The 25506-nt window shown below is 43.4% G+C and overlaps 1 protein-coding gene across 1 annotated transcript in view; it reads right to left on the reverse strand.

The window, feature by feature from the left end:
• ripor3 (RIPOR family member 3) overlaps window positions 1-24664 on the reverse strand; it is a 54185-nt gene extending 29521 nt beyond the window's left edge. The window contains exons 1-2 of the mRNA XM_061218788.1: window positions 24087-24664; window positions 2624-2731 (exon numbers count right to left, since the gene is read on the reverse strand). Coding sequence (XP_061074772.1) covers window positions 2624-2721 — 98 coding nt within the window. The 5' untranslated portion in view covers window positions 2722-2731; window positions 24087-24664. The remainder of the gene's footprint in view (window positions 1-2623; window positions 2732-24086) is intronic.
• Window positions 24665-25506: the final 842 nt, after the last annotated feature.

Here is a 25506-nt window from a genome sequence, read left to right on the forward strand (position 1 = left end):
CTATAATTTGCCAAACGGCATCATAGATGTCTTGTGCATCACTGTGTGAAACTCTTTCAGAATGGAACATGGCTGAATCAATCACAGTAGCTCCCGCTCTGGAAAAATGTGTTTCAAATTAAAACATTTTTTCCTAATTTCCTTTACAATGAAATTGAAAAAAAACAAAAAGGTTTGATTAAACACATATTTTCAATCATTGAACATATCGGAAAATCTTTCTTTCAGCATGGAAAGTTTCCCAGCTTACAGTACAGTGCATCGAAAACCTCTGCTAGTGCAATATGGTGGCAGAAGACCAAACAGCTGCACACGCCACTCCAGTACATAACTGAGCTGCCGCTTCAGTGAGTCTGTGTGTGTTTGGGAATGATGATCAGTGGGTTGAAGCAAAAGCACTAGTACTCAAAAGAGATTACTTCATAAAATTATGTACAGTGGTTGTGACGTCAGCTGATTAAGCACCATGTGCAAATACAGTACCAAGTCACATACAGTATACTTAAGCATAGAAATGTTATGCTTAATAATATATTTTTGAACATTAGCCAGGTACATCTATAGCAAACATTTGACTTTTTTATTGTTTCTTCTAATGCCAGAGAGCTACATTTTGTCATAATGCAAAAATATGGTCCCAACTGCAAAAGCATATGCCAGTCTGTAGTGTGACCAGTGACGGAGCTAGCCTGTCATTTTTAGCCTATTCTTTTCTATTATTCGAAATATAGGCTATTGTTTTTAGCCTACAAACGATACACAGGCTAACTAGTCAACATCCATTAAACAATGTTTTTCCTGAATTAGCCCTAGCGTGTATCTCATGTTCACCCTGGCACCCCTGCTAATTGCCTAAATGAGACTTGTTACATTCGAGTTCCAAGCAGATACCATTGCCAGGTTTATTTTATTTTATTCGGTCTGTAATTGTACAGAAAGACACAAATCTACTATCATCAGCAAGGTCGCAAAACTACAGAGTACAAAATAGCATGCAAGTCAGAGGCAGAGATCCAAAGAGAGAAAATAAGGACCCCGGTATAGAATATCATTCTTGCAATTCCTGGAAAGAGAGCGGTCCAGGGCTATTAAATACTATATCACCCTGGGTGTATATATTACACACCATCCACGGAGAATAAATAAAAGGACTGCCAGTCGTTTAGCGGAGAGATGTCCTGCCAGACAGCAGATAATGAATGTCACAGTGTGTGCAACCAAAAGAAAGACATAGATTTTATTCTGTGTCATTAAAGAATTAGCCTGTTGGTATCCTTACCATTGGTAGTGCTTTGCTTTACACTTGAGAAGGATAATTGCAAATGATAACATACTTTTCTTAGTGCAACCAGGACCTGCAATGTCGTTTTTGAAATCGTAAACTGAATGTTCAGAGCCAGATATGGACTGGTAGTGCTACACATTTCCAGCAGATTAATTTGTTAATGAATCCTTTATTTTTCCAGTGCAGGCTATGTTACAGTACTGAGTCGCTGGAGTCCTTCATAACTGAAGTATTCTCTACCGTTTCACTAACACCGCTTTCAATAAGAACCCCTTTTCTTTGGAAGTCTGCTATACGCGTGATAACAAAGCTCATGACCTTTTTGTCTTCAGCTGTTCAACACTTTAGGCCACTGTTGCATGACTAAAATAATTCCCAGATTAATTTCAAACAACAATGGAATAAATTGAATTAATCTGGTCAATACATTTATGCTAGAGAAGATGGAGCTATTCAGTAATGTGGCCATTTACAAACAAAGCCTGCTTCTATAAATAACGTAGTATCAGTTTATTTCCTCTCGATTGATTGCACTGTATAAATTAATTCAAAAGTACCTCATCAGCAGACAGGAACTCACATGTTTGCTACACAGTTTATAAACAACAGGAACTCTGTCTTACATTCTGTAGTCAATCAGTTAAAGAAGGGGAGACATCTCAGTATATTTTTATGCATCACTCTGCCGTTCTGGGGAGATTGGTTACGCATTACTGAGCAGTGGAAACACAAACACATGGCACTCGTGCCCATAAGGACAGAACCAGAATGAAGTTGTCACAGTACAAATTGCGTCTCGTTAACGATCTCATTCTCGTTCTCTCAGGCGCTCATGGGAAAATCGGAGCGTGTTAGATAAGCCGTCGCATGAACCATACGATGCACCCTCTGCTTTCCAGAGCGGGTCTTTTTCCAATAAACACCCACTGATTGTAGTGAATTAGGGAGATCATATACTGTGGTCTTCGAGTTGTTCAGCTACAGAAGACATTTATGTAGACTGTAATGTGACTCTTTAAGCTTCAGTCAGTGCCTCGTATCTAAGCTTCAGCTGCCTGCAGTTACAGGCTTTGACAGCGAGGTGTATGTCTGAGTGGTTGCCATAGCAGCGGTGTGTAGGTCTGGTGCGGTTGCCACGGCAGCGGTGTGTAGGTCTGGGCGGTTGCCACGGCAGCAGTGTGTAGGTCTGGGCGGTTGCCATGGCAGCGGTGTGTAGGTCTGAGTGGTTTCCATGGCGGGAGTGTGTAGGTCTGAGTGGTTTCCATGGTAAGGCTGTGCAGGTTAAAGCGGTTGAAACGGCAGTCATGGCTGACAGCGGTCGGGGCGTTGGGGACTCACCTGCGGTGGCTGTTCAGTGAGCTGAATCCTGTGAAGGAGCGACTCCTGTGAACTACACCACTCTCCGCCGGATACTCAAACCGCAGCTTTACCGACATCCCCCTGCCCCTGCCAAAACAACATCACACACGCACACACAAGACACACACACAGGGACACACACACACAAAACACACACACACACACACAAGCAGTTGTGGGTCAGCTGCACCATCTTTCTGTTCCATCCAGCTAACCTCTGACCTCTGGCGTTTTTCTCTGTATCTCTCTTTCTCTAACTTTCTTTATCTCTATATTTCCCTTTCTCTCTCACTCTCTCACTCTCCCCCCACCCTTGAGTTAAAGCACAGGGGAGTGTTTCTGTAGGTAGCTGGTCTTGGCTCAGGTGTGAGCAGATTGCAAAGGCAGAAGCCTCGGCTCTCCCCCAAGCTGTAACTCACGTCCTGTTTCTTATGGAGCGAGAGAGCTGCCCAGAACTGTCAGGACCAGACACATCCACCCCAAGCTCTCCATGATCCATAACACTGGAACAGCCAAACAGAGAAGAGAGAGGCTCATCCTGTCAAGGCACTGCTCCAGTGTGTGGATGGACCCCACGGTCTGGTATCTGTGAAGGCACTGTTCCAGTGTGTGAATGGGCCCCATGGTCTGGTATCTACTTAGACACTGTTCCAGTGTGTGGATGGGCCCCATGGTCTGGTATCTACTTAGACACTGTTCCAGTGTGTGGATGGGCCCCACGGTCTGGTATCTACTAAGACACTGTTCCAGTGTGTGGGCAGGCCCCACGGTCTGGTATCTACTTAGACACTGTTCCAGTGTGTGGATGGGCCCCACGGAAACACACAATTGATTCTATTGCTGCCCATTGATGGAAACGTTTTCAGTCAGTGGGGATGACAGCATCTATTTACGCAATAGCAAACATCGCTAGGTTATCGGTCCACCTGGAGAGCTGCACATCAAGACTCATGTCTGTGGGAGGCCAACATTACACTGTCATTTGATGAAGAAGCAGAGCTCCTGATTGTAGCAATGTGTGCTGATTGACTGGAAAAATTCTTCCACTTTAAGCGGTGACAGCTACAGTAATGATAGAATACATGTTTGTTAACACGCTCATTACATGCATGTATTTGAAAGCTCAGTTACTTAAGAAATGTTTTCATAATAATTCAGCTTTAATATTTACCTCAAGCACTAGACTGAGTCAGATGTGCTCAACGATAATTTCATCTTGTGTATTTCGGGAATTTGTTTTCAGAAACCAAAGGTATTGTTACCAGTTCTGGAGACAAATGATGTAGCAGCGCAGTAGATCTAAAGTGTTCATGTTTCATGTGTTCAAATTGCGAAAGAGAATCCATAAATGTTTGTATCTTTAACTAAACAGCTACTTGGGGGAAAAGTAACTTTTCACATTAGTGCAAAAGTACACATGTCAACAGAGGTAATAAACACATAAATATCTGAAGATGTCTATGACAGCACCTGCATACTTACTGGGTGGACAAAATAATGGAAAATATAAATATGAAGTCTCTAATAAGATGTCTTCGCCTTCACCTTCAGAAAAACTTCATCCATCTTGGAATGCTGTCATATGAGTTCTGAGCCATGTGTAGTGTGATATTGGACCATTCCTAAAGAAGAAAAGCCTCCAGTTCTTTGAGGGCTGAAGGTGGTATGAGTGTAGAAAGGAAAGAGAGCCTTTTGTACTGCATATTATCACGAGGTGCCGGTCAGGCTTGTATTCTTTGAACAACCCACACAAAAATAATAGACTTTGAAGACTTAATGACTTCTGCTTAATTGCAAGTTAAGACGTGAATGACGTTTCACTATTTCTTCAATCAGGTTCGCTCCAAGGAAAGCTTCAATGATGTTTAGATCTGGTGATTGCGTGGGCCACGGATGGCATTTTACTTCATCTTGGTGTTCAATAAACCACCCCTGAGTTTGTTTAGCTCTGTGTATGAGGGATATGATTATCTTGATTTGTTCTGTCCTGTAAAATGGTTGCATATCCTTGTGTGACCATGCAAAGCAATCATTAGGCCAAATGACTCCCGTGAGATGGCTGCCCAGAGCATTGCAGATCCACTGCCTTGTTTACCAGTTGGCAACAGACACTGTGGGCTAAAGACTAACTTTGTGTTTATATAAAGACCCATCCAGATGTAGGAAAAACAATAAAAGCATAAAAGATGACTCATCAGACTATTTCACTTTTTGCATGCTCATGGGTTCAGGCTTTGTGCTCCCTTCACAAAGTTATACAGTATGTCTTCATGCAAGAATCATGGATAAAAGTGGCTTCAAAATGGCCACTCTGTGATGGAGCTCATAACTGTGTTTTTTTAGGCTGGGTCACTGAGGTGTTGATTCCATTCTATGGTCATTTATGAGGCTGTAGTTTTGCGGTGTTTTGTCCCCTTAAGTATCTGTGTGTCAATGTTGGTGAGCTTTGGCTTACAACCACTGTTCCCCCTGCTGTAAAGTGCAGTTATGCCAGCTTGGAAATTTAGCTGGTTATGGTGGTCATAAGCTGGTCAACCAGCATGGTCAAACCGGTCATAAAGCTGTTCTAGCTGGGTATGAGCTGGTTAACCAACTAGTGCTGGTAGCTGGTCTGAACTGGTCAACCAGCTAAACCATGTCGAGCTTGGAGCTGGTCTGAACTGGTTACCACCAAGCTTGAGCTGTTTTTTTTCAGAAGGGCTGTTTGCAGATGTAGTTTGTTCGTGTTTGGCATACAAATGTTCAGCACTATTGCCCTTGACCCATTAAAACAGTTTTAGTGACCGATGCACCTGCAATTCAGGCACTATTTGGCCTCTTTGGAGCTCTGTTGGTTGCCTCATGTTGCTTTAGAAACTCTGATATCAAAGTGTTGATTTTCACACCTGTTTTATAGCTGAGGCATACACTCAGCTAACAGTGACTCACTTTTGTAGCTGCCTTTGTAATTTTGATTCGGTTACTTCAAAGTTAAAGTCCTTTTTCATGTTTATTATTCTGTCCAATCCTTGTATATTAGCATAGATAAACATTTACAAAATAAATATTTTCGTCAGAAATGTTTGGTTTCTTTCTTTTGCTTATAACTGCCTAGATGTTCCAGACAATTCCAAAAACTGTAAATCAAGTCACACATTTGTCACACTTTGGTCAGAGTGCATAGTTTGCAAGAAATTTCTGCATCACGTCAAGCAAATTCTTTCAGTCCCCCCCCCCCCCCCGCCCCCCATCTATCTTCTCTTATTATTTATTTTGTAGCTCAGTCATCTGACACAAAGGCACAGCAAAGTCATGTGTTTATCAGATGAAGAAGATCAAATGTGAAAGAGGCCTGGGCTCTTTCCAAAATGGCTCCCACAGCCACCAGCAGATGTGTCACCGCAACCGGCATGAGCACTCAGCACATTCCGGGAGCTGGGCGTACTAATATCCCTGGAGAAATATTCACGACCTCTGAAGAGCTTGGGAAAACAGCACCTGTATTCTTCCCATCAACAAACGAAACTATTTTAGTTAGATTTTAGACTGTACGAGTTCAAAAGCCTCTGCTCTGCCAGTGACTTTGACTATGTTATTTTGTTCTCTCTCTTTTGAGTGAAGACCTCAATCTGGTGTGTGCTGAGTGTTCTGGCACAAAATGGCTGCCGTGCATCACCCAGGTGGTTGCGCCGAGTTTCATCATTTTAAAGTGCACATCATCTTAAAGTGCTTTAAGTCAAGAAAAGCACTGTATAAATGCAAGTAATTGCATGGAGTTAAAGTGAACAGGACTGTACAGGCCGGGAGAGACAGAGAGAGAGCCACTGAGATTAAGCGCTCAAAATATTTTGCTTACAGTGGAACCCAGATTCTGTAAATAACGTTCTGGTCGAGGCAAGAGGCATCCCCATGCAAAGCAAATAAACAGGCTTGATTTTAATTAGAATAAGATGACAGAGCAAACTGTCGCACACATGTTTCGCATCGCCTGACTTGCTAAGGAATGGCGCACGTTGTTTTAATAAACATGTTAGCCGGAGGCTGAGAATGTATGGTTCACACAATGTTTGCAGCAGTTTGTTTCATAAAAAAATAGTTTCAAAATAGTTAATACCCTTATCTTTATCAAGAAGACAGCAGGTCCATGTATGTATGAGGACGTGTAAATAAATGCTGATTTGATTTCCTAAGCTATATTAATCTTAAGATTAATTTTAGATTTCACTCCAAAAACAAAGGGCCTCCACAAAGTTGTACTCTGAGGTCAGGGACTCCGGGCCAATTCAAATATTAGCAGAGGAAAGTGCTTTTTCAACAATGGCGTTCAGCAAATTATAAACATCCGAGAAGTACATATCCATGTTGGGCTTGTTATTTTAAATAACATACTGGAGATCTCTGGTTGTTACATTGTATGGGAAGCTACACTTAGCGGACTTATGGAATGGAATTTGTCACAGGTAATTTTAACCTTTTGAATGTCTTTCACAGTTCGAAGTCTGCGTTCTAGAAGTCCATTGCTTTCAGTTACCTGACGTGTGTTCAAGACTACTACGTTTACAACAAACAGTTACTGTTGCACAATTTTAAATTAATCATGGCACACTACCTTTTCAAATTCTTAGGTGCACCACGTGGTTAACTCTAATCTAACTCTAACTCTAATCTAATTTAGTCTAATGTTTCTGTGATGAGGTCAGAGAAGACCTCATCACATTCAGACAATTCACTGGACAGGATTATGGGTGAAAGTGTAGTTGGTTTAATTAAAGCCGATTAAAAAAGATTACAGGGCTGGTGGGTGACATATAAGATAAGATATACTTTATTGAACCCTGTTGGTTAATTTGTCCTCTGCATTTGACCCATCCTAGTTACTTAGGAGCAGTGGGCAGCCACAGTGCAGCGCCCGGGGAGCAATGTGGGGTTAAGGGCCTTGCTCAAGGGCCCAACGGCTGTGCGGATCATTTATTGTGGCTCGACCGGGATTCGAACCACTGACATTGTGGCTCCCAGTCATGTACCTTAACCACTACGCTACAAGCCGCCCCCCTAATCTAATGAAGGCACTGTTCTTGTGCGTGGACTCCACCAAATCCGTCCTGTACCAGTGACTGGCAGGGCCAGGGGGGGCCGGTTTCAGCCAAGGTCAATAGGTGACTGTGCTGTTTGGTGCTGCCGAGTGCCTACACCAATGTACCGTCATAACAGTTCATAGGTGCTGTTTTAGTAACCTGGGGGGTATAGCACAAAGGTGGATTACTGACGTAGCTGGATAGATTCACAGATTAAAACCCAGAATCTTTCCAAAACTCATGGACTGAAGTAAAAACAGCTGTTCTGGGTTTTACTTTGGTGACTCAATAATCCTGCTTCATGATATACCCCCCCGATTGCAAGAAATAAATGTCTTTATTAGTGTTTTGTTTACAAAAAAACCCTATCAATGTTCACAAGGAACTAAAAAATGTCTCAGTATAAACTGTTGCCACAAACTGAATGCACAAAACCCCAAAAAAGCAAAAGCACAGCCAAGTGAAAAGATTTGTTTTTATTCGTGATGATGTACTACTGTGTGACTGCAAAGTTGCGAAGAGTCGGTTTTGCATACCGAAGCGTTTTGGCCGTCTCGCACGCCCGAGAATGAGCCGAAATAGATGACAAAAATGCACGAACCGTATTATTTTCACATTCCTTCAATTATTTATTTATGAGTGCTGTATTTATGTATAATGACATTTAAACTCGAGTTCTTGCAGTGGAGAGGTCTTTGAGCTGATACGTCTCGGTCTCCTCTCCGAACAGTTCATTTCGTGTAATTTAGAGTCGACTTGAAACGCAAGGCCGCCGGGCCATGCCGTTCGGTGGCGCGGGAGTCTCAGGGGCTTCAGGGTAACTGGATTCCTCAGGGAGGGCAGTGTTCTGGAGCCGGTCCGCTGATGGGAAGGCTTATCGGTTGAGTTTCAGCACTTTTTGGAACACGACCCCAGAGACACTGGAGGGGAGGGGTGGGGGGGTCATTCCCCAAAATGGACTCCGTGAGAAAAACGGCGAAAGGAATGCTGTACAGAGTCCGGAAGTGTGTGTGTGTGTGTGTGTGTGTGCCTGTACATGTGTGTTTTCAGTGTTTGTATTGAATGTAGGCATGTAAATTTGTGTGCTTGAGGCATGAGTGCCTTTATGTGTGTGTGTGTGTGTGTGTGTGTATCTGTGCATAAGCATGTTTGCATGTGTGTATGTGTGCATGGCCGGAAAGCTTTGGTTTGTGTGTGTGTGTGTGTGTGTGTGTGTTTATGTAGTTATGTGTGGGTGTTTGCATATGGCAGTACATCCATTCCGTAAGAAAACATCCTGTGACACTAACCTGACCTTTGACCTGCTTGGCTTTTCATGATGTCACAACAGCCATATACTACAAAGGAATGTTGATATCTATCATTTTAATCTGAGATCTTCAGATAGCCGGGCGATGTCAGTGAGGGTGTTTTACGGAGCGTGGGCTAGAGCAGCATAGCCCACGCTTTGTTCCTGCGCTGAGTTGTTGAGTTAGAGTTCTTCCCCCTCTGCCCGATGTTTTCTTATGATGTTGTTTTTTGTTTTTTTCTCGGGGTGAAACGAGAGTCCTCCGGAGAGGCTTAGTCACGACCGAGCCTTTGCTCCGACGAAGCCGGTCCCCGCGGACGACTCGAACTTCCTGGAGCTCGGCCGGTGGGCAACGGCGGACCGAAGAGGTTGTCGTAATGCCGTGAGCGAAGCGCCTGTCGACTTAGCGGAGATGCTCGAGTGAAGAGGGCGCGGATACCACGTAACTCCCAGGCTCTCTGCTCCGTACGGAAAGGGAATTGCTGCCTGTACGGCCCCGAGCACGTTTGGGAGGAGGCCGGTGTGTGTCACCATTGTCTCACTGAGACAGTTCTGCGCACGGCTCCTCAAAGAGAGGACCTCGAATTAGCGCACAGAAATTACACTCACAGGTCGCAGCAGACCCTGTGCTGGAGCATCTTTAAAAGAGATTAGAAGGTAAAACAGAGAGAGAGATGTATGCTGTAGTAAGTTGTTGTTTATGTTTTATGTGCATATAATATATTAGTTAACAAGTTGTAGAGATGTTATTATGGTGCCCAGTGGTAAAATGTAGCAATGACCACCTTAAATTACCAGCTCCATGTTGTTTTAAAACATAGCTTGAGCTGGTCAAACCAATTTGAGTGTGGAGCTGATCTGAATTGGTCAACCAGCTACCAGCTCATTCAAAACCTAGCTTGAGCTGTTTTTTCAGAAGAGTGTACTTTTATTTACACTCGTACTCTTACTCTTACTTTTATTATTGTTGTTCATTGTAAAGCACGTTGACATTGAAAATTAAGAGAGAGCGAGAGTGAGAGAGAGATGGGCAATGAGAGAGTGAGAGAGATGCAGAATGAGAGAGTGAGTGAGAGAGATGGGGAATGAGAGAGAGAAATGAGGAATGAGAGAGAGAGAGAGATGGGGAATGAGAGACCGAGAGAGAGATGGGGAATGAAAGAGCGAGAGAGAGATGGGGAATGAGAGAGAGAGAGAGAGGGAGATGGGGAATGAGAGAGAGGGAGAGAGAGAGGGAGATGGGGAATGAGAGAGAGAGAGAGGGAGATGGGGAATGAGAGAGAGGGAGAGAGAGAGGGAGATGGGGAATGAGAGAGAGAGAGAGAGAGAGAGAGGGAGATGGGGAATGAGGGACAGGTCCCAGGAGGGTGCAGGTGGACAGAGGAATTCAGAGAGCAGGCTGTGTGTTCAGCAGGACGGGTTCAGCTCTTCTGGCCAACATTGGTCTTTGTTTTCATGAGTTTCACAACACAGCTGTGAGGTGAAGCGGCAGGACAGAAATACGCTCCTTCCTAATTCACCCCGTCCGTAATTTAAATTCTTGGCTGCTTAAGTATGATATTTCACTCTGGGTTGCTAGCAGTTACGCGGGTTTGTGTCTGTGATAAATAAATCCTGTGTAGATTCAGCGTTGGGACTGCTCTCTAAGTTTTACCATTCCTAGCATTGCTACCCTTGACAGTAGGTTAACTTAAAGCACGTTCCCCTCACACAGACCCTGCAGGAAGCATCCAAATCAGAAACTGGTGGCAACATGGGAGACATTTTCTGCTTCAGAGACCGTGAAGAGTTTGGATGAGTTACCCACAATTCAGTGGAAGGGGGTGTCCAAAGCGTTGAAAGAAAGCAAGGGTGTTTGTGACCAGTTTGTGACCAGTATGTGACTGACTGGTCTACACTATTGCTGCTGCTACAACCAACAGTTACATTTTTTCATGTAATCCCAGACAGACTAGATGATGTTGAGATCAGGGATCTGTGGGGGCCGTACCATCACTTCCAGGACTCCTTGTTCATCTTCAAGCTGAAGATAGTTCTTAATGACATAGGCATGTTTGGGGTCATTGTCCTGCTGCATAATAAATTTGGGGCCAATCAGATGCCTCCCTGCTGGTAGTGCATGATGGATAAGTATCTGCCTGTACTTCTCAGCATTGAGGAGACCATTAATTCTGACCAAATCCCCAACTCCATTTGCAGAAATGCAGCCCCAAACTTACAAGGAACCTCCACCATGCTTCACTGTTGCCTGCAGACACTCATTCTTGTACCGCTCTCCAGCCCTTCGGCAAACAAACTGCCTCCTGCTACAGCCAAATATTTCAACAGTCCAGAGAACCTGCTGCCATTTTTCTGCACCCTAGTTCCTGTGTTTTCGTGCATAGTTGAGTCGCTTGGCCTTGTTTCCACGTTGGAGGTATGGTTTTTTGGCCGCAATTCTTCCATGAAGACCACTTCTGACCAGACTTTTCCGCACAGTAGATGGGTGTACCTGGGTCCCACTGGTTTCTGCCAATTCTGAGCTGATGGCACTGCTGGACCAAATGTGAAGGGAAGTAAGCATGATGTGACTTTCATCTGCTGCACTAAGTTTCCTTGGCCAAACACTGTGTCTTCTTCAACAGAGCTTGGACAGCACATTTGGAAACCCCTGTCTGCCTTGAAATTTCTGCCTGGGAGAGACCTTGCTGATGCAGTATAACTACCTTGTGCCTTTTTGCTGTGCTCAGTCTTGCCATGGTGTATGACTTCTGACATTAAACCGTCTTCAGCAACTTCACCTTGGAAGCAGAGTTTGGCTGTTCCTCTTCCAGTTTTAACCCTCATAGACAGTTGTTTCCATTTCAGTTAATGATTGTGTTTCAACCCACATATTAAATTGATGATCATTAGCTCCTGTTTGGTATAATTGGTTAATCACACACCTGACTATATGCCTACAAAATCCCTGACTTTGTTCAAGTGTACCTAGAAGACTTGATGCTGGTTTAAAGGCAAAGGGTGGTCACACCTGATATTGATTTGATTTAGATTTTTCTTCTGTTCACTCACATTGCATTTTGTTCATTGATAAAAATAAATTATTAACATTTATATTTTTGAAAGAATTATTACTTTACAGCATTTTTTCACACCTGCCTAAAGCTTTTGCACAGTACTGTATGATAAGTGAACGTTGGAGCTGGGCTTTGGGTTACTGTTCTGTGCCGTAGTATGGACCTGCAGAAAAGTGCTGGATGATGGATATCAGCTTTGCACATTGAGTTGAGAGTGAATCTGCTGTTTAGTTTAGTGTGTCTGTTTGAATGTTTGTGTGTGCATGTGAGCTAGAAGTGTGTGTGTGTGTGTGTGTTTGATTTTGTGTGTGAGAAATGTGTTTGCGTGTGTGTACTGTATGTGTGTGCATGTGCGTTTAACGTGCACATGTGCACGAGGCGTGCATTAATGTGCAGATGTGTGTGTTTATGTGCAGATATGTGTGTGTGAGGAGATGTGTGTGAGTGTTTATGTGTGTGTGTCTGTGGGTTTGGGTGTATGTGTGTATGTGTAGGTGTGCATGTGTGTGTATGCATGTGTGTGTGTGTGTGTGTTTATGTGTGTGTATTTGTGTATGTGTGTGTGTATTTGTGTATATGTGTATGTGTGTGTGTATGTATGTGTGTATGTATATGTGTGTGTGTGTATGTGTGCATGTAGGTGTGTATGTGTGTGTGTGTGTGTGTGTTTGTTTGTGTGTATGTGTGTGTGAGTGTGTGTATGTGTGTGTGTGTGTGAGTGTGTGTATGCATGTGTGTGTGAGGGAGAGTGATAAAGCCGTTCCGTATGGCTGCAGTTCCAGAGAGAGGCCAGTGATGAAGAAATCCCATAAATCTCAGTGAGGTCACAAAGCGCCGTCCCCCTGGACCTAAAGTCCACACGAGGGCCCCTGCTGATTCAAACACACACACACACACACACACACACACACTCACACACACATACACACCTACATGCACACATACACATCTCTCTCTATCTTTCTCTCTGCCAGACACGCTCACACACACACAGCTCCCCCCGCCTGGCCCTCTCGCTACAAAAAGCCACATCAACTGAACTGCCTGTTAAATCTTATTGCTAATCCTGTAACATAAAGCCACAGTCCTACCAGACTGTAGCACTGGGTTCTGCCACAGCTCAGCTCTCAATGTCCCATCCATATATCTACAACAGACATTTCCGCTCTCGGCCTTGCTCAAGGGCCCAATAGCTGATTCAAATACTTTTCTGCACTTTACTGAGCTTGTCCGGTGTATTGGAACCTAGGAAATACTCGAAACGCCCACCTTCTGGCCCTCTTTGGTTGGCTAAATTGCACCCGGAAAGATAAGCATGTTTGACGTCTTTCTCCTGACACCTTACACAAGCGTACACACTGTCAAATGTTGACACAAGCACATTTATCCTTAAGCTCTTCACGGCAGTCTAGCTGGTTGTCTTGAGAGAGTGCAGGTATGTCAGGAAACATGCAGACGATGATGGGGCTGATTTAGGGCTTTGCGGTGAGAGGTAGGATTTAAAACTGAGGATGGACACCCTACGCCAACTGCATCTGGCAAAACAGTGTGAGCTGCTGTTTTTGGCTATGTCTGGAAATGTGGCAGTGTGTGTGTGTGTGTGTGTGTGTGTAATGTGGTACTGTGTGTGTGTGTGTGTGTGTGTAATGTGGTACTGTGTGTATGTGTGTGTGTGTGTGTGTGTGTGTGTAATGTGGTACTGTGTGTATGTGTGTGTGTAATGTGGTTGTGTGTGTGTGTGTGTGTGTGTGTGTTTGTGTGTGTGTAATGTGGTACTGTGTGTATGTGTGTATGTGTGTGTGTGTGTGTGTGTGTGTACGTTTTTATCCCTGTTTCTTTAGTTAGGGGTGAAATATACCCAGCTCTTAAAACATGAAAACTTGCTTGCAACCCCTACACCTCATGAAAAATCCCTGAATGGGAGCCAATGGAGATTGTATTACAGCTGAAAGTTCAGACTGAGGGATCACTGTAATCCTGATTGTGGTCAAGAATAAACACAGATTAACCAAAGCTATCCGCAAATTTCAAATAACCAGCTTACACTTGTAGAAGGGTAGATGACGTACACCTCCACCAACATGTGCACTTTTAATGCCAATATCTCTGTACAGAAAATTCGTTGTCCAGCCACACAGCAAGAATGAATCAGTTATGCCTTTATCTGTTAAATGAGCTCAATGTAGCTTTGCGGTGGAATTCCCCTTTAATGTATGTCAGGCAATGCAACACATAAGAATGGGGCTTAAACTGGTGGTCTGACCATAGCATCAACAGATGCAAGAGAGAGAAAGAGAGAGAGAGAGAGAGAGAGAGAGAGAGAGAGAGAGAGAGAGAGAGAGAGAGAGAGAGAGAGAGAGAGAGAGAGAGAGAGAGTTCATTTAAGGTTTCTTCGGTGTTCATATTAAAGTTGCATTCTTTATTTGAATGAATCACAGCGCTAGGGCAATTTTGCATCCTGTTTGTGAGGAACTACTGATGGGTTTCAGGTGTGAGCCGGTCTGCTGCTGCTGCTCTGCCCTTGTGTGTGTACAACACAGTCCAGCTCAGACGAAATATCTGAATACTGAAATCTATAGTCAATGTTGCAACATTGCCATTACACAACAGTGATACCGTGGGAATGTTTTGTGATTGCTGGGAACAGTCTGCTCTGTAAAATGTGGTCTAAGATGTTTCTGTGTGTATTTTTTGGTGTGTATTCTGCGTTCATACATCGCTGTTTATCCATCATGACTCAAGTTTATGTTTTTTCAGCCATCCCTCAGCAACAGTTAAATAGAGCCTTCTTGACAGTCAATTATCATTATTATCATTTTTTTTTCACCTCTATCCCAGAATTCCTTGAGTATTGTGTCAATGCAGCGCCTTGTTTGTGTTCCAAAGATTGTGTTGAAAGAATTGGGTTTCATTCAGAGTGCATGTTTTTTGAAAGTTTATTCTTTGAACACAATCAATATTAATTTTACTGTGCTGTGTCTCTATTGTTTGCTATTCAAAACTGATCATTCAAGCAGACTTTTTTCATCTTCCGCAAACATGCCGATGCCCCTAAGCCGTTGGAATACATCAACTCCCCTAGGTCTGCCAACACAGCAGACCTGGGGGAAATACATAAATGTTTTGGGTTCAAATACTTTCTTGGGCTTTTCTGAGGTTCTCTTGTGTAATGGAAAAAATGAAATACTCTCAAAAAGCGCAAACCTCACCTTCTGGTTCACTCAATTGGACCAGGCAGGATCAATCGAGCACAAAAAGGTATTTGAATCAAAAACAACGATGTATTTGACCCAGGTCAGCAGCACGGCAGTATTGGATGTGATGTCCAGGTACACTTTGGTGTAGAAACAGAAGTCCTGAGTATGTGAATGCCAATGGCCGCATCGTTCAGAGTGTAAAGTCTGACCTTGCTCTATCATAGGCCTCAGAACTGCAGTGTAGTGCAACTTTCAGCTCATAAAACACTCAGAGATCCATTTGACTGCTCCAAGGAATTTCTCAACTTGCCCAAATGCCACTGGCCAGTGGTCACAACATGAGCCTTGCAACTTGAATGAACTGTGTTTGGCATCAAGCCTTTGACAGGGCCATTGTAGGCCTATTCTTATTGCATGTTAGTGTACTTGCATTGTCCGAGTGCAGTTACATTGTTGATCGACAGGCATTGGTTGATGAAATCCTTGATTGAGCTGTGATTTGTGGCATCATGGTACATAGAGTTGGCAAGAATAACTTTTAAATCAGAAGTAATCGATTTTCCATGCAGAGGAAATAAATGCGCAATCAGTCTGTGCCATCTGTTGACTTCTCAGTGTCCAGAGATATGCGGATGTGATCACCTTCGCCATTTATTACTTATTTATTATTATTTATTTTAAAATGCAAGTCATTTTTCTTCAAGTGGATGTTTGTGCACAAAAATGCATTTGTCAGAAGACATGTCTGCTTTTGAATTCAGTTTTCTTTCATTCCCACTGACAGAGAACACCCCCCATCTTTTATTTGAGTGTTTGAGTGTGTGTATAAGTGTGTGTGTATGTGTGCCTGTTCGCTTGTGTGTATGCTTGTGTGTGTGTTCGCATGTGTGTGTGTGTGTATGTATGTGTGCCTGTAAGGATTTGTGGGAAAGTCGTGCCTAATAAATAGACTCCTCAGTGTGCACTGTACTTTTGCACCTGGTCACTTAGACACCCAACCCTGAAACCCCTTCCCAGAGCTCTGATTATCCTCTGTCTTTCCAAAACAACCCTGGCCTCTGACAGGAAATACTAGGAGATGGGAATTTGAAACATTTCTGTTATGACAACGTAATCACGCTGATTCATTTTACAAACTCAGTATGCAACGTAATCAAGCTGATTCGTATTACAAACTCAACATGCAAACCCCGAAATGCATCAAATATCAATAAATCATATATCAAGGTTAATATTTTAAGGTCAAAATTCCATTCTGAGTGTTAATGCATTTGCAAGCGCTTCACCGATTGGCAACATCTTTTGTGGCAGTCAGCAAGAAATTTACAACTATCACAAGCTTTCCAGCTAGCTAACCAATCACATCTGTGTTCTTCCAGTTAAAAGGGTAATGAATGTTTCTGCTGATGATGTATAACTACCAAGTCAAGCAAGAGGCAGCCATTTTACAAACAATTACATCCATATTAAGTAGCAATGACAAAATGACTTCTGAATGGCACTATTAAAAATGTTATTGATAAGTGAATCTCAATCTTATGAATACAATATTTGTGATACATATATTATATATTCAGAAATTGTATACATTACATTAATAATGCTATTAATAACATGATAATAATTATATAATTGTTAGGATGATCCTCCATCTCTTAATGCATTGGTTTTTACACATTTAGTCTTTAGCTGCATATTTGCTTTGCTTCATTTTTTATGACACTATAACTATGAATATTTACAAATTCTCACAAATTTACTGACCAGCCAAGACTCAAGGGTTCTGCTGTACTGAAAGATAAACTAAACCAGTTTTTCCATGAGAGGCAGGTTTGAGTGAAGCTGGGATCAATTTATGTTGATAAAAGGCACAATTCATTGTTTTTACTTCTCAGCTTAACTCTGTTAAGACACCCGGTCAATTTGCACAATGTCCCCGCTGATATAAAAATTGCACTCTCATTTGAGATGATCCCTGACAGTTTTCTCTACAGTCTGGTACAGCTGTGTGAAGAGTTCACGCGTAGAGCTTCATCCGTGTCATATCCACATACGGAGCACTCTTTGGGTCGCAAGTGGCCACAGATTAGGGAAAGAATTCTGCTTCTCTCACATTTCCCAGCCCATAAAACACACAGCGTGTTTGACACATTGGCCCATGTGCACACGCGTGTACACAAGCACACGTGTAGGACGCTGTAAGGAAGGCTGAGGCAGGGTCATAAATTCCCATTTACCCAGACGTGCTGGACACGGCTGTATTCAGGGTGTGCTAAAATTCCCCTTCAATTATCCGCACATTGCGCTAATGCTGAGGAAACACAGACTTATGAATGTTTCCTGCTGTGGCCTTTAGGCAAGCAGAACAGAGCTCAACTTCCACTGTTCCAGTGTGTAGATGGGCCCTATGGTCTGGTATCTGTTAAGGCTCTGTTCCAGTGTGTGGATGGACCCTAAATCCAGACAATGCCAGTGATGATTGTGGATCAGTTTAGTCAGGTGTCGGAGCACCATGAATATGTTAATTTGGTTTTTAGCTATGAGTCAATTGGGAGAAAATACATCTGACCTGTATGTTTCAGATTCAGCCAATTAGCATTCTGGGCTAGGACATCTTGTTAGACTTGCAGATCTTACCATAGTCAGCTGCGCAATGCGCCAAGAGTGATAGCGGTCTGACATCCAATCAAAAGCAAATTCAACCCTGGCATGAAGAGGAACTGTCCAATTACGAGCTCCCCACTCACTATTGCCCACAGTGTGAGCAGAGAATCATGGGAATGCTTCAGCTGACACTGGCTGTTAGCCATCTACCTCTCTGAGTACCCCTGGCCAGCAGGACGCCCATGTTGGTTCTAGTTTGATGTGCAAATTCACCAGGTCGCCTTCCCCGACCTTCCTCTGCAACTCGTCTCATTTTACTTTAGTGATTGACTCATGTTTCAGGGACAAGAAAAAATCTGAAAAATAAAACTGAATCTCCATTGGGGGCAAGTTTGCATAACTCAAAGGCCTGCCATTGTGGAAACTGAATATACTGCGATATGTTGTACAAACATGGATTCTTTTAATAATACATCAATATATTTCACAGCAGTGAGTCATACAGTGCAGCCCATAAATATTTGGACATACCACGAATATGAGGTTAAGGTGTAGACTGTCAGATTTACTGTAAGAGTACACATCCATATTGGGTGATCTGTGTAGGAATTACAGCCCTTTTTCTACATAGTCCCTTCATTTCAGGGCACCATAATATTTGGGACAAATTGCTTCACAGGTGTTTCTGAATAGTCAGGTGTGTTCAATCTCTTCCTGAGTGCAGATATTGGTCTTGATTCTTGGCTTTTAATAGCCTTTGGAGTCTGTCAACATGAGGACCAGAGTTGCACCAATGGAAGTGAAAGAAAGCTATTATGAACTTGAGAAAAACCCGCCAGAGACATAGGCTTACAACTGGCTTACAGAAAAGAGCTGTTTTGAACAGCAATAAGAAGAACTGCTAAAGAAAAGTGCCATGAAATATTCAAGCCACCCCTTTTAAATGCGCATGAAACAGCAGGCAGTCACAACTCCTACCCATATCCTTGCTTCTAACCAGAGGAAGTGCTGGTTTAGAATTGAGATTATTGGAACACACATAGCAGGGCCTTAGCCACTCCCCCTTGTGACATCACTGGAGATGACAGGGCGGTGGGTGACTTTGACATGCAGCAGGAGAGCACAGTACAGTACATGCATCAGACATTTTCCACAGGCATCCAAGAGGCCTTCAGCCACTCCTTTCACTGTACTGTAGGCACAGAATAAACATAGCCAGGGTCAGCCATCTTGTTGATGGAATTATGAGCAGATCCCATTATAGTCCTTATAGGCTGTCTCCTGTGGCACTATGCCTGACTAGCCTTCATTATATAACTACAGTACATAGCATTGTGTGAGTACATAATATTGTATGGCTCCATAGCATTATTTGGCTGTGTAACTACATAGCATGATGTGACTACATAGCATTGTGTGTCTGCATTTTCAGCATCAGTATCACTGGAATCCAGTTCTTCCCTGTGCTAATCTTATAGCCTCACAAAGCCCCTATGACACTGGGATCACCTTCTTAGCTATCCGGAATAATTATCAAAGCAGCATTTAACAACATCAAGCATAACTGTCTGCTTGAGGGCCCCTATTGGGAAGCACAATCTTTATGAACTTTCAGGGTTTAAATCCACTGTATTCTAATACTGGAAGCACAGGGTGAAATGTCTCACTTTCTGCTGCATTGGTCACCACTACCCTCTGAGAAACATTCTAATCGAATAGATAAACCAAGTCATGCCCCTCTGCTTGCCCTAAATTCACAGACAGTCAGAGCATTCAGACACAGTAGCTGTTCAGAGAATCTGCTCCACCACAGCACCCAAGGCCTCCAATCCAGGGGTTTGCAAACTCAGCCTCATGGGCCCACCGTGTGTATTGGCCTTATTAAGACACTTTTAGATCTTCAGGCTTCACTTTAATGCGTCTATTTCAAAGAATAACCTTTCTCGCCCTTTATCTGGCTGGGTGTTCCTTGATGGTGCCGCTTATTTGAGTGTAACTTGCTTATCTTTATCTCCTGTGGCGTTTGCTTCCCATATGGAATGCAATTTTGAAAATGTCTTTGGCTAAAATGACTCATTTGATTACAGACTGCCAGGTGAATTCCAAGATGTTCTACTGTTCTAATTCCTGAAAGTGTGAACACCTGAAGACTGTCGCTACACCAATGGGCAGAACCTGCATTGTGTTATGTTGAATTTTCTTTTTTTAAATGGAAGAAATGAAATGCATGTTTTTCAGCTGCCTTCATTGCTATCCTGGATGTGACAAAAACCAGCTTGCAAAGTGGGTCTCTCAGAACGTTGTTTGAGACCCTCTACACAGCAAAATCTTCAGTGTAAAATAACCTCTGAGAGTACTTTTAACTCTAATAGTGTCACCTTTGGACTCTGTGAAGAGCTTATTTTAAACTGCTGGAGATAACTTAACACTGTCGTTTTAATGCCACTATAGCTGATTTAACACTGTTGGACATAAACCAACACTTTAAAGTTTGAATCAACAGATCTAGAATTGATTTAACAGTGCCAGAGTTTATTTAACACTGTTAGAGATCATCCAACACTGCTCACACTGTTGTAACAATGTAAGAGTTGATTTCAAAGTGTTAGAGTTGATTCAGAACTGTTAGAGTTGATCTTACAGTGCTAGAGTTAATTGAACACTACTAGAGTTGATTTAATGGTGCTATAGCTCATTTAACACGGTCAGAGTAGATCATTCAACACACTGACACTAATAACACTGTTAGAGTTGATTTAATTATTTTGTTGATTTAGTCATTTTTCTCTGCTGTACAGGGCACCATCATGAGCTCGGTCAGTGGAGGAGGCTGACAGTCAGACTGCGGTCCTTGTTAAGTGCGTGTGACGCAGTCAGGTGGTGCTAGAGTTCACTTATCATTGATAGAGTTAATTAAATACTGCTATAATATATTTAACACCAGTACAGGGCACCAGGACTCCTGAGCTCGGTCAGTAGAGGAGGCTGACTGCAGTTCAGACCCTGTTAAGTGCGGTTCAGACCCTGTTAAGTGCGGTTCAGACCCTGTTGAGTGTGGTTCAGATTACGCGTCTCACACTGACAGGGAGGGCCAGGCAGGCGCTATCTCAGCGCCGCAGGGCCTGGTCTCTGACAGCCCACCCACGCATGCACAGAGCTGATAGGCCCCCTTCCCCAGGCTGTGTGCGTGTGCGTGTGCAACGCGCGTCTCTGTCTGAGGAGACGAGCTTCACCTGACGCTTCAGTTAGAACCGCACCGGCCGTCCCCGAAACACTTTTTAACCGCGTACTGTAAAACCAAATGTGAAATTTCGGTCAATTAATTCATTAGTCTCTGCTCATGTATGAATTATGTGAGGACATGACAATACATAACAATACATCAGGCAATTAAGCCCATCTAGAACATAATAACAACGAGAATATATAATGAGAGAGGTCAGAGGAGAATGGCCAGACTGGTCAAAGCTGACAGGAAAGTGACAGTATCGCAAATAACCTCAAATTACGACTGTGGTGCTGTATGAAGTGGAGCATCTCTGAACACACAACACATCAAACCTCTAAATGGATAGGCTACAGCAGCAGAAGACTTAATAAGTCTTAAAAATATATACCAAATAAAGTGCTGAGTGTATAATGAGGAGAACTGGCCATTCAGCCCATATAGTCTCTTGATCCAACACTGCATCAAGCCTGGATCTCAACACCAGAAGTAGCTATACTGGAGCTTCTCTGCCTCTGCTACTTAAAACATGTGTGAAACATACTTCCTGAAATGAGCTTGGAATTGAACTCAAATTGGCTTCCCTCTCTGTGTCCCCTTGATCTAATGACAGAATGCCAGAAAAATCTTAGTCAGCTCGATAAATAACGTGTGTATGAGTTTTGAGAGCCAAGAATGTTGCAGTTTGGACCACATCATCACGAAACTATATCTGAAACTCAAACTCAATGATTTATAGCCTACCAGTCATGTAGGCTGGCCATGTATTGCCTGTGTGAGAATGACTTATCCTCTGATTGTTTTTTGTTGTGAGCATTTTCTTTACTACGTTAATACAATTATTCCATCTAAAACTGCATGTCTCTACTGTGCTGTGTATGTCGTAACATAAAAAATAACATGGTTCAGGTTTATTCGTTTCATTCCATGATACAGAAAAAAGTTTTACGGTAGGCTATAATGTGTAAAAGCTCATAGGAGAATGACAGACACGTGCTCCATCTGACAGCAAGGAAGCAAGATACATAACAACTTCATTTAGCTAAATGACCAGATGTAAGGCTTTTGGGGCATTAAACTTCATAACATCATTGTAATGGACCGTGGCAATTCACAGCACATAATTTTTCATTTTTTAAAACAGAAAAGTTGCCAAACCGACTTTCCGTGTTACAGACTAGCGATCACGGTGGTGATCATGGTGACTGCCCTTGGTTGGTTGGTGTAGGTAATCTCAACTCCGTTTTTAACTTTATGTTTTAAGAATATCAACAATGCACCAGAGTGATGGGGCAAGGTCAAGACCTGGCAAGATCCTTACTGTCACAAGTCCGGCTGATTTAATGCGACATTGATAAACCGCACAAAATTAAACTCATTTCATCCCTATGCTCGTAAAAATGATTGGTTGACGGTTCGTGCTGTAAAGCAGCCAGGCAGAATTGCATTGCACATTTTAATAATATGAGGAAAATGTTTTGCTTGGACCGGAGGTGTGAGATTGATAATCTTGGAGCTCATCCATGTCGATGAAAATCCCTTAAAATGATATTGCGTACTACATGTTGATAGAGGAGATTGTGGACTCTTCATCATGCTTTTCTTTTATCTCTTGTGGCTTCATCCAACAAAATTGTCTTTGTTCATTGCATATCTATTTCATACTATAATCTCATCCTATAATTTAACCATATCCAAAAATGCTGAGGAAGAACCAAACGTCTTTGTTCTGCGGAGTCATGTTGCATTGAGGTTGTACCGTTCAATGTCCGACCGAGTCAAATTTAAATGATTTCATGCTGATTATACGGAGACATAACTTCTCTTTCACTTTACTTATCCATCTCACATATAGGCCGATACTTGTCTGCGTATCCAGATAGCTCCCCTAATCCGAGGTCTGGAGGACTACTGACTTTATTCACGTTGGATGGATTTCTTCCACAAATTGGCTATGTCCACTCCTTCAGCGGAGAGTGCGTAGTCCGGACGGGAACATTAGCGGTTTGGATTTTCCCTTATTTCTGAGTTTCACGTTTCATAAGCAAGCAGTTTGATCAGGAATTCGGTTTCAGGTTCTCACAGAAGGGCATAGCTACTCAAGGGTCAGGAGGTGTCGAGGGGCTGGGTGGGGGTTTGGGGTTGGTAAGGGATGGGTTGCGGTAAAATATCGCCGCTCCACCGTGTAAATGAAAAAGGAGTCTGATCCCAGTCTTTGAGAGTGCTGTGGAACCTGTCAGAATCTCTCACGCTCCACGTTTCTAATTTCAGCGTCCCTGAAAGCTCCTTGAAATACGGTTATTCACGTTTTAGCATCCCGCCCCGTACGTCTACACAGTTAGTGTGTTCACACATTTACTGGCTTTGCCTCTGCCTGTGTGTGTGTGTGTGTGTGGGTGTGTGTGCGCGCATGCCCGTGTGTGGGGGGTTACTGTTAAAATACTTTGCTACCACCCACCTGTGGAACAACTCTAAAATACCGCAAGCCTGCTCTGTTCCTGAAGTCTGGGGGGACACAGACTGACTGTCAGTTTCCAGAAACACGTGCCAGCACTTAGAAAATAAACAAGAGCCTGTTAAACCTGTTAAAAGGCACAACGTTTAACGGTTCTGGTCACGATGTGACGGGCATTTCTATACACACCAACCTCACAGGCTCAGAGAAAACCAATTCGGAGCAGAATGCCTTGTTTATATTTAATTTGGCGAACCGCAGCCCAAGGGGGCCATGAGAAACTATGAACATCTTGACATCATAAACATCTTTCCTCCACAGTCACACAAAGCCCAGAAAGTCTGTTTCACTCCACAGCGGGAAACAAACGCCGTATCTCTATGAACATATTTTAACCCAGTATCCAGCAGAGATCTCGGGTGGGAAAACTGTGACATCCAGAAGTGTCAAAGCAATTGAACATTAACAACACTGAGAGAGAGAGAGAGAGTGTGTGTGTATGTGTGTGTGTGTGTGTGTGAGAGAGAGAGAGAGAGAGAGAGACTGCATTGTTTGCACTTACCTGGTGAAAGCAGTCCTATCCCAGAGTCGTTGTGCTTCTGGCTGAAGTTATGTTTGTCCCTTTCCTCATCTCCAGTGCTCTTGGAGTGCATACACGTGCAAGCGTGTGTGTGTGTGCGTGTGTGTGTGTGTATAAGTGTGTGTGTCTGCTCCTTCCTGATAGCAGAGTCTCTCAGCTGAGCTGCTCCGGGAGGCAGAAATGACACATGATTCCAAGAACCAGCTTTCGCACAGAAAAAAAAAAAAGGCCGGACGCATCAAATACTACTTGTGTTCTGCATACCCAGTGAACTCTCTCTCTCTCTCTCTCTCTGTCTCTCTCTCTCACGCTCTCTCTCTCACGCTCTCTCTCACGCTCTCTCTCTCTCTCTCGTTCTCTCTCTCAATCCGTCTCTGCCTCTCTTTCACAGTATCTTTCCTTTTTCTCTATGTCCCTTCTCTCTCCCCTTCTCTCCTCTTACTTTCTCTCTTCCTTTCCTTCCCTCTCTTCCCTGTTCCTTCTCTCTTTGCCTCTCTCTCCCTCAAAGTCAAAGTCTCCCTCCCTCTCATCGATATTTCTCCTTTCTCTTTATCCTCTCCCCCTTCTCTCTCCCTCCCTCTCTCCCTCTCTCACTTTCTCTCACTTTCTTTCCCTCTCTTTCCTCCACCTACATTCGTCATCCAGAAAAGTGTCGTGATGTGGAAACTCCGGGTCCTCGCCCAAACAGGAGCGGAGCCACGAGCCTCGTCAAACGAACGCGCCCACCCCGCGTCTTCCACACGCCCTTCTCCCCCTCCCTCCGACCCCGAGCCCCACACACCCTGAAAGGTGGAGGGTGCCAGCTGTGAGCCACAGTGTGTGGAGGACACGGACTCCTCTTCACCTGTCAGACAGCTGTGCGGACCCAGCGGTCACATAAAGGCCTTCAGCCAGCCTGGAACGCCCATATAACGCGCCTCTGTCAACACGGATTCATTTTCTTCCGCCGTAGGTCTCCTTCTCCCCGAGAGTACACAGCATTGCACTTGCAGGACGCGGCTGAAAATGTTATCGAACAAATTAGAATGTGTATTCAGTTACTTTCCGATCAATCGAGAGCAATTTCTGTCGATAGTCATGGTTCTGTTGAGTTTTGCAACTCGGCCATCCAGGAATGGATTAGTAAAGAACCCCTCAAAAACGCAAAGACTCAATGATACATAACACGCCCAAATAGGTTCAAGCAGGAAGGATACCTTTGTGAATGGAACAACAACTGTAAAGGAAAGAAGTAAACAGTCAAAACTAAGCAATGAAACAGTATATCTCTCTGTACAGACATGCTGTGGGCAGAAGCACAGGCATCACTTAAAGCGATCACAGAAAGTGTTTAGTCATAATACTCACCACAGATTAAACCATTTCTTCAGATTATGCACAAGACTTTCATTTTATGTGGACA

This window comes from Conger conger, chromosome 14 (assembly GCF_963514075.1).
Source record: "Conger conger chromosome 14, fConCon1.1, whole genome shotgun sequence".
In the NCBI taxonomy this organism is placed as follows: domain Eukaryota; kingdom Metazoa; phylum Chordata; class Actinopteri; order Anguilliformes; family Congridae; genus Conger; species Conger conger.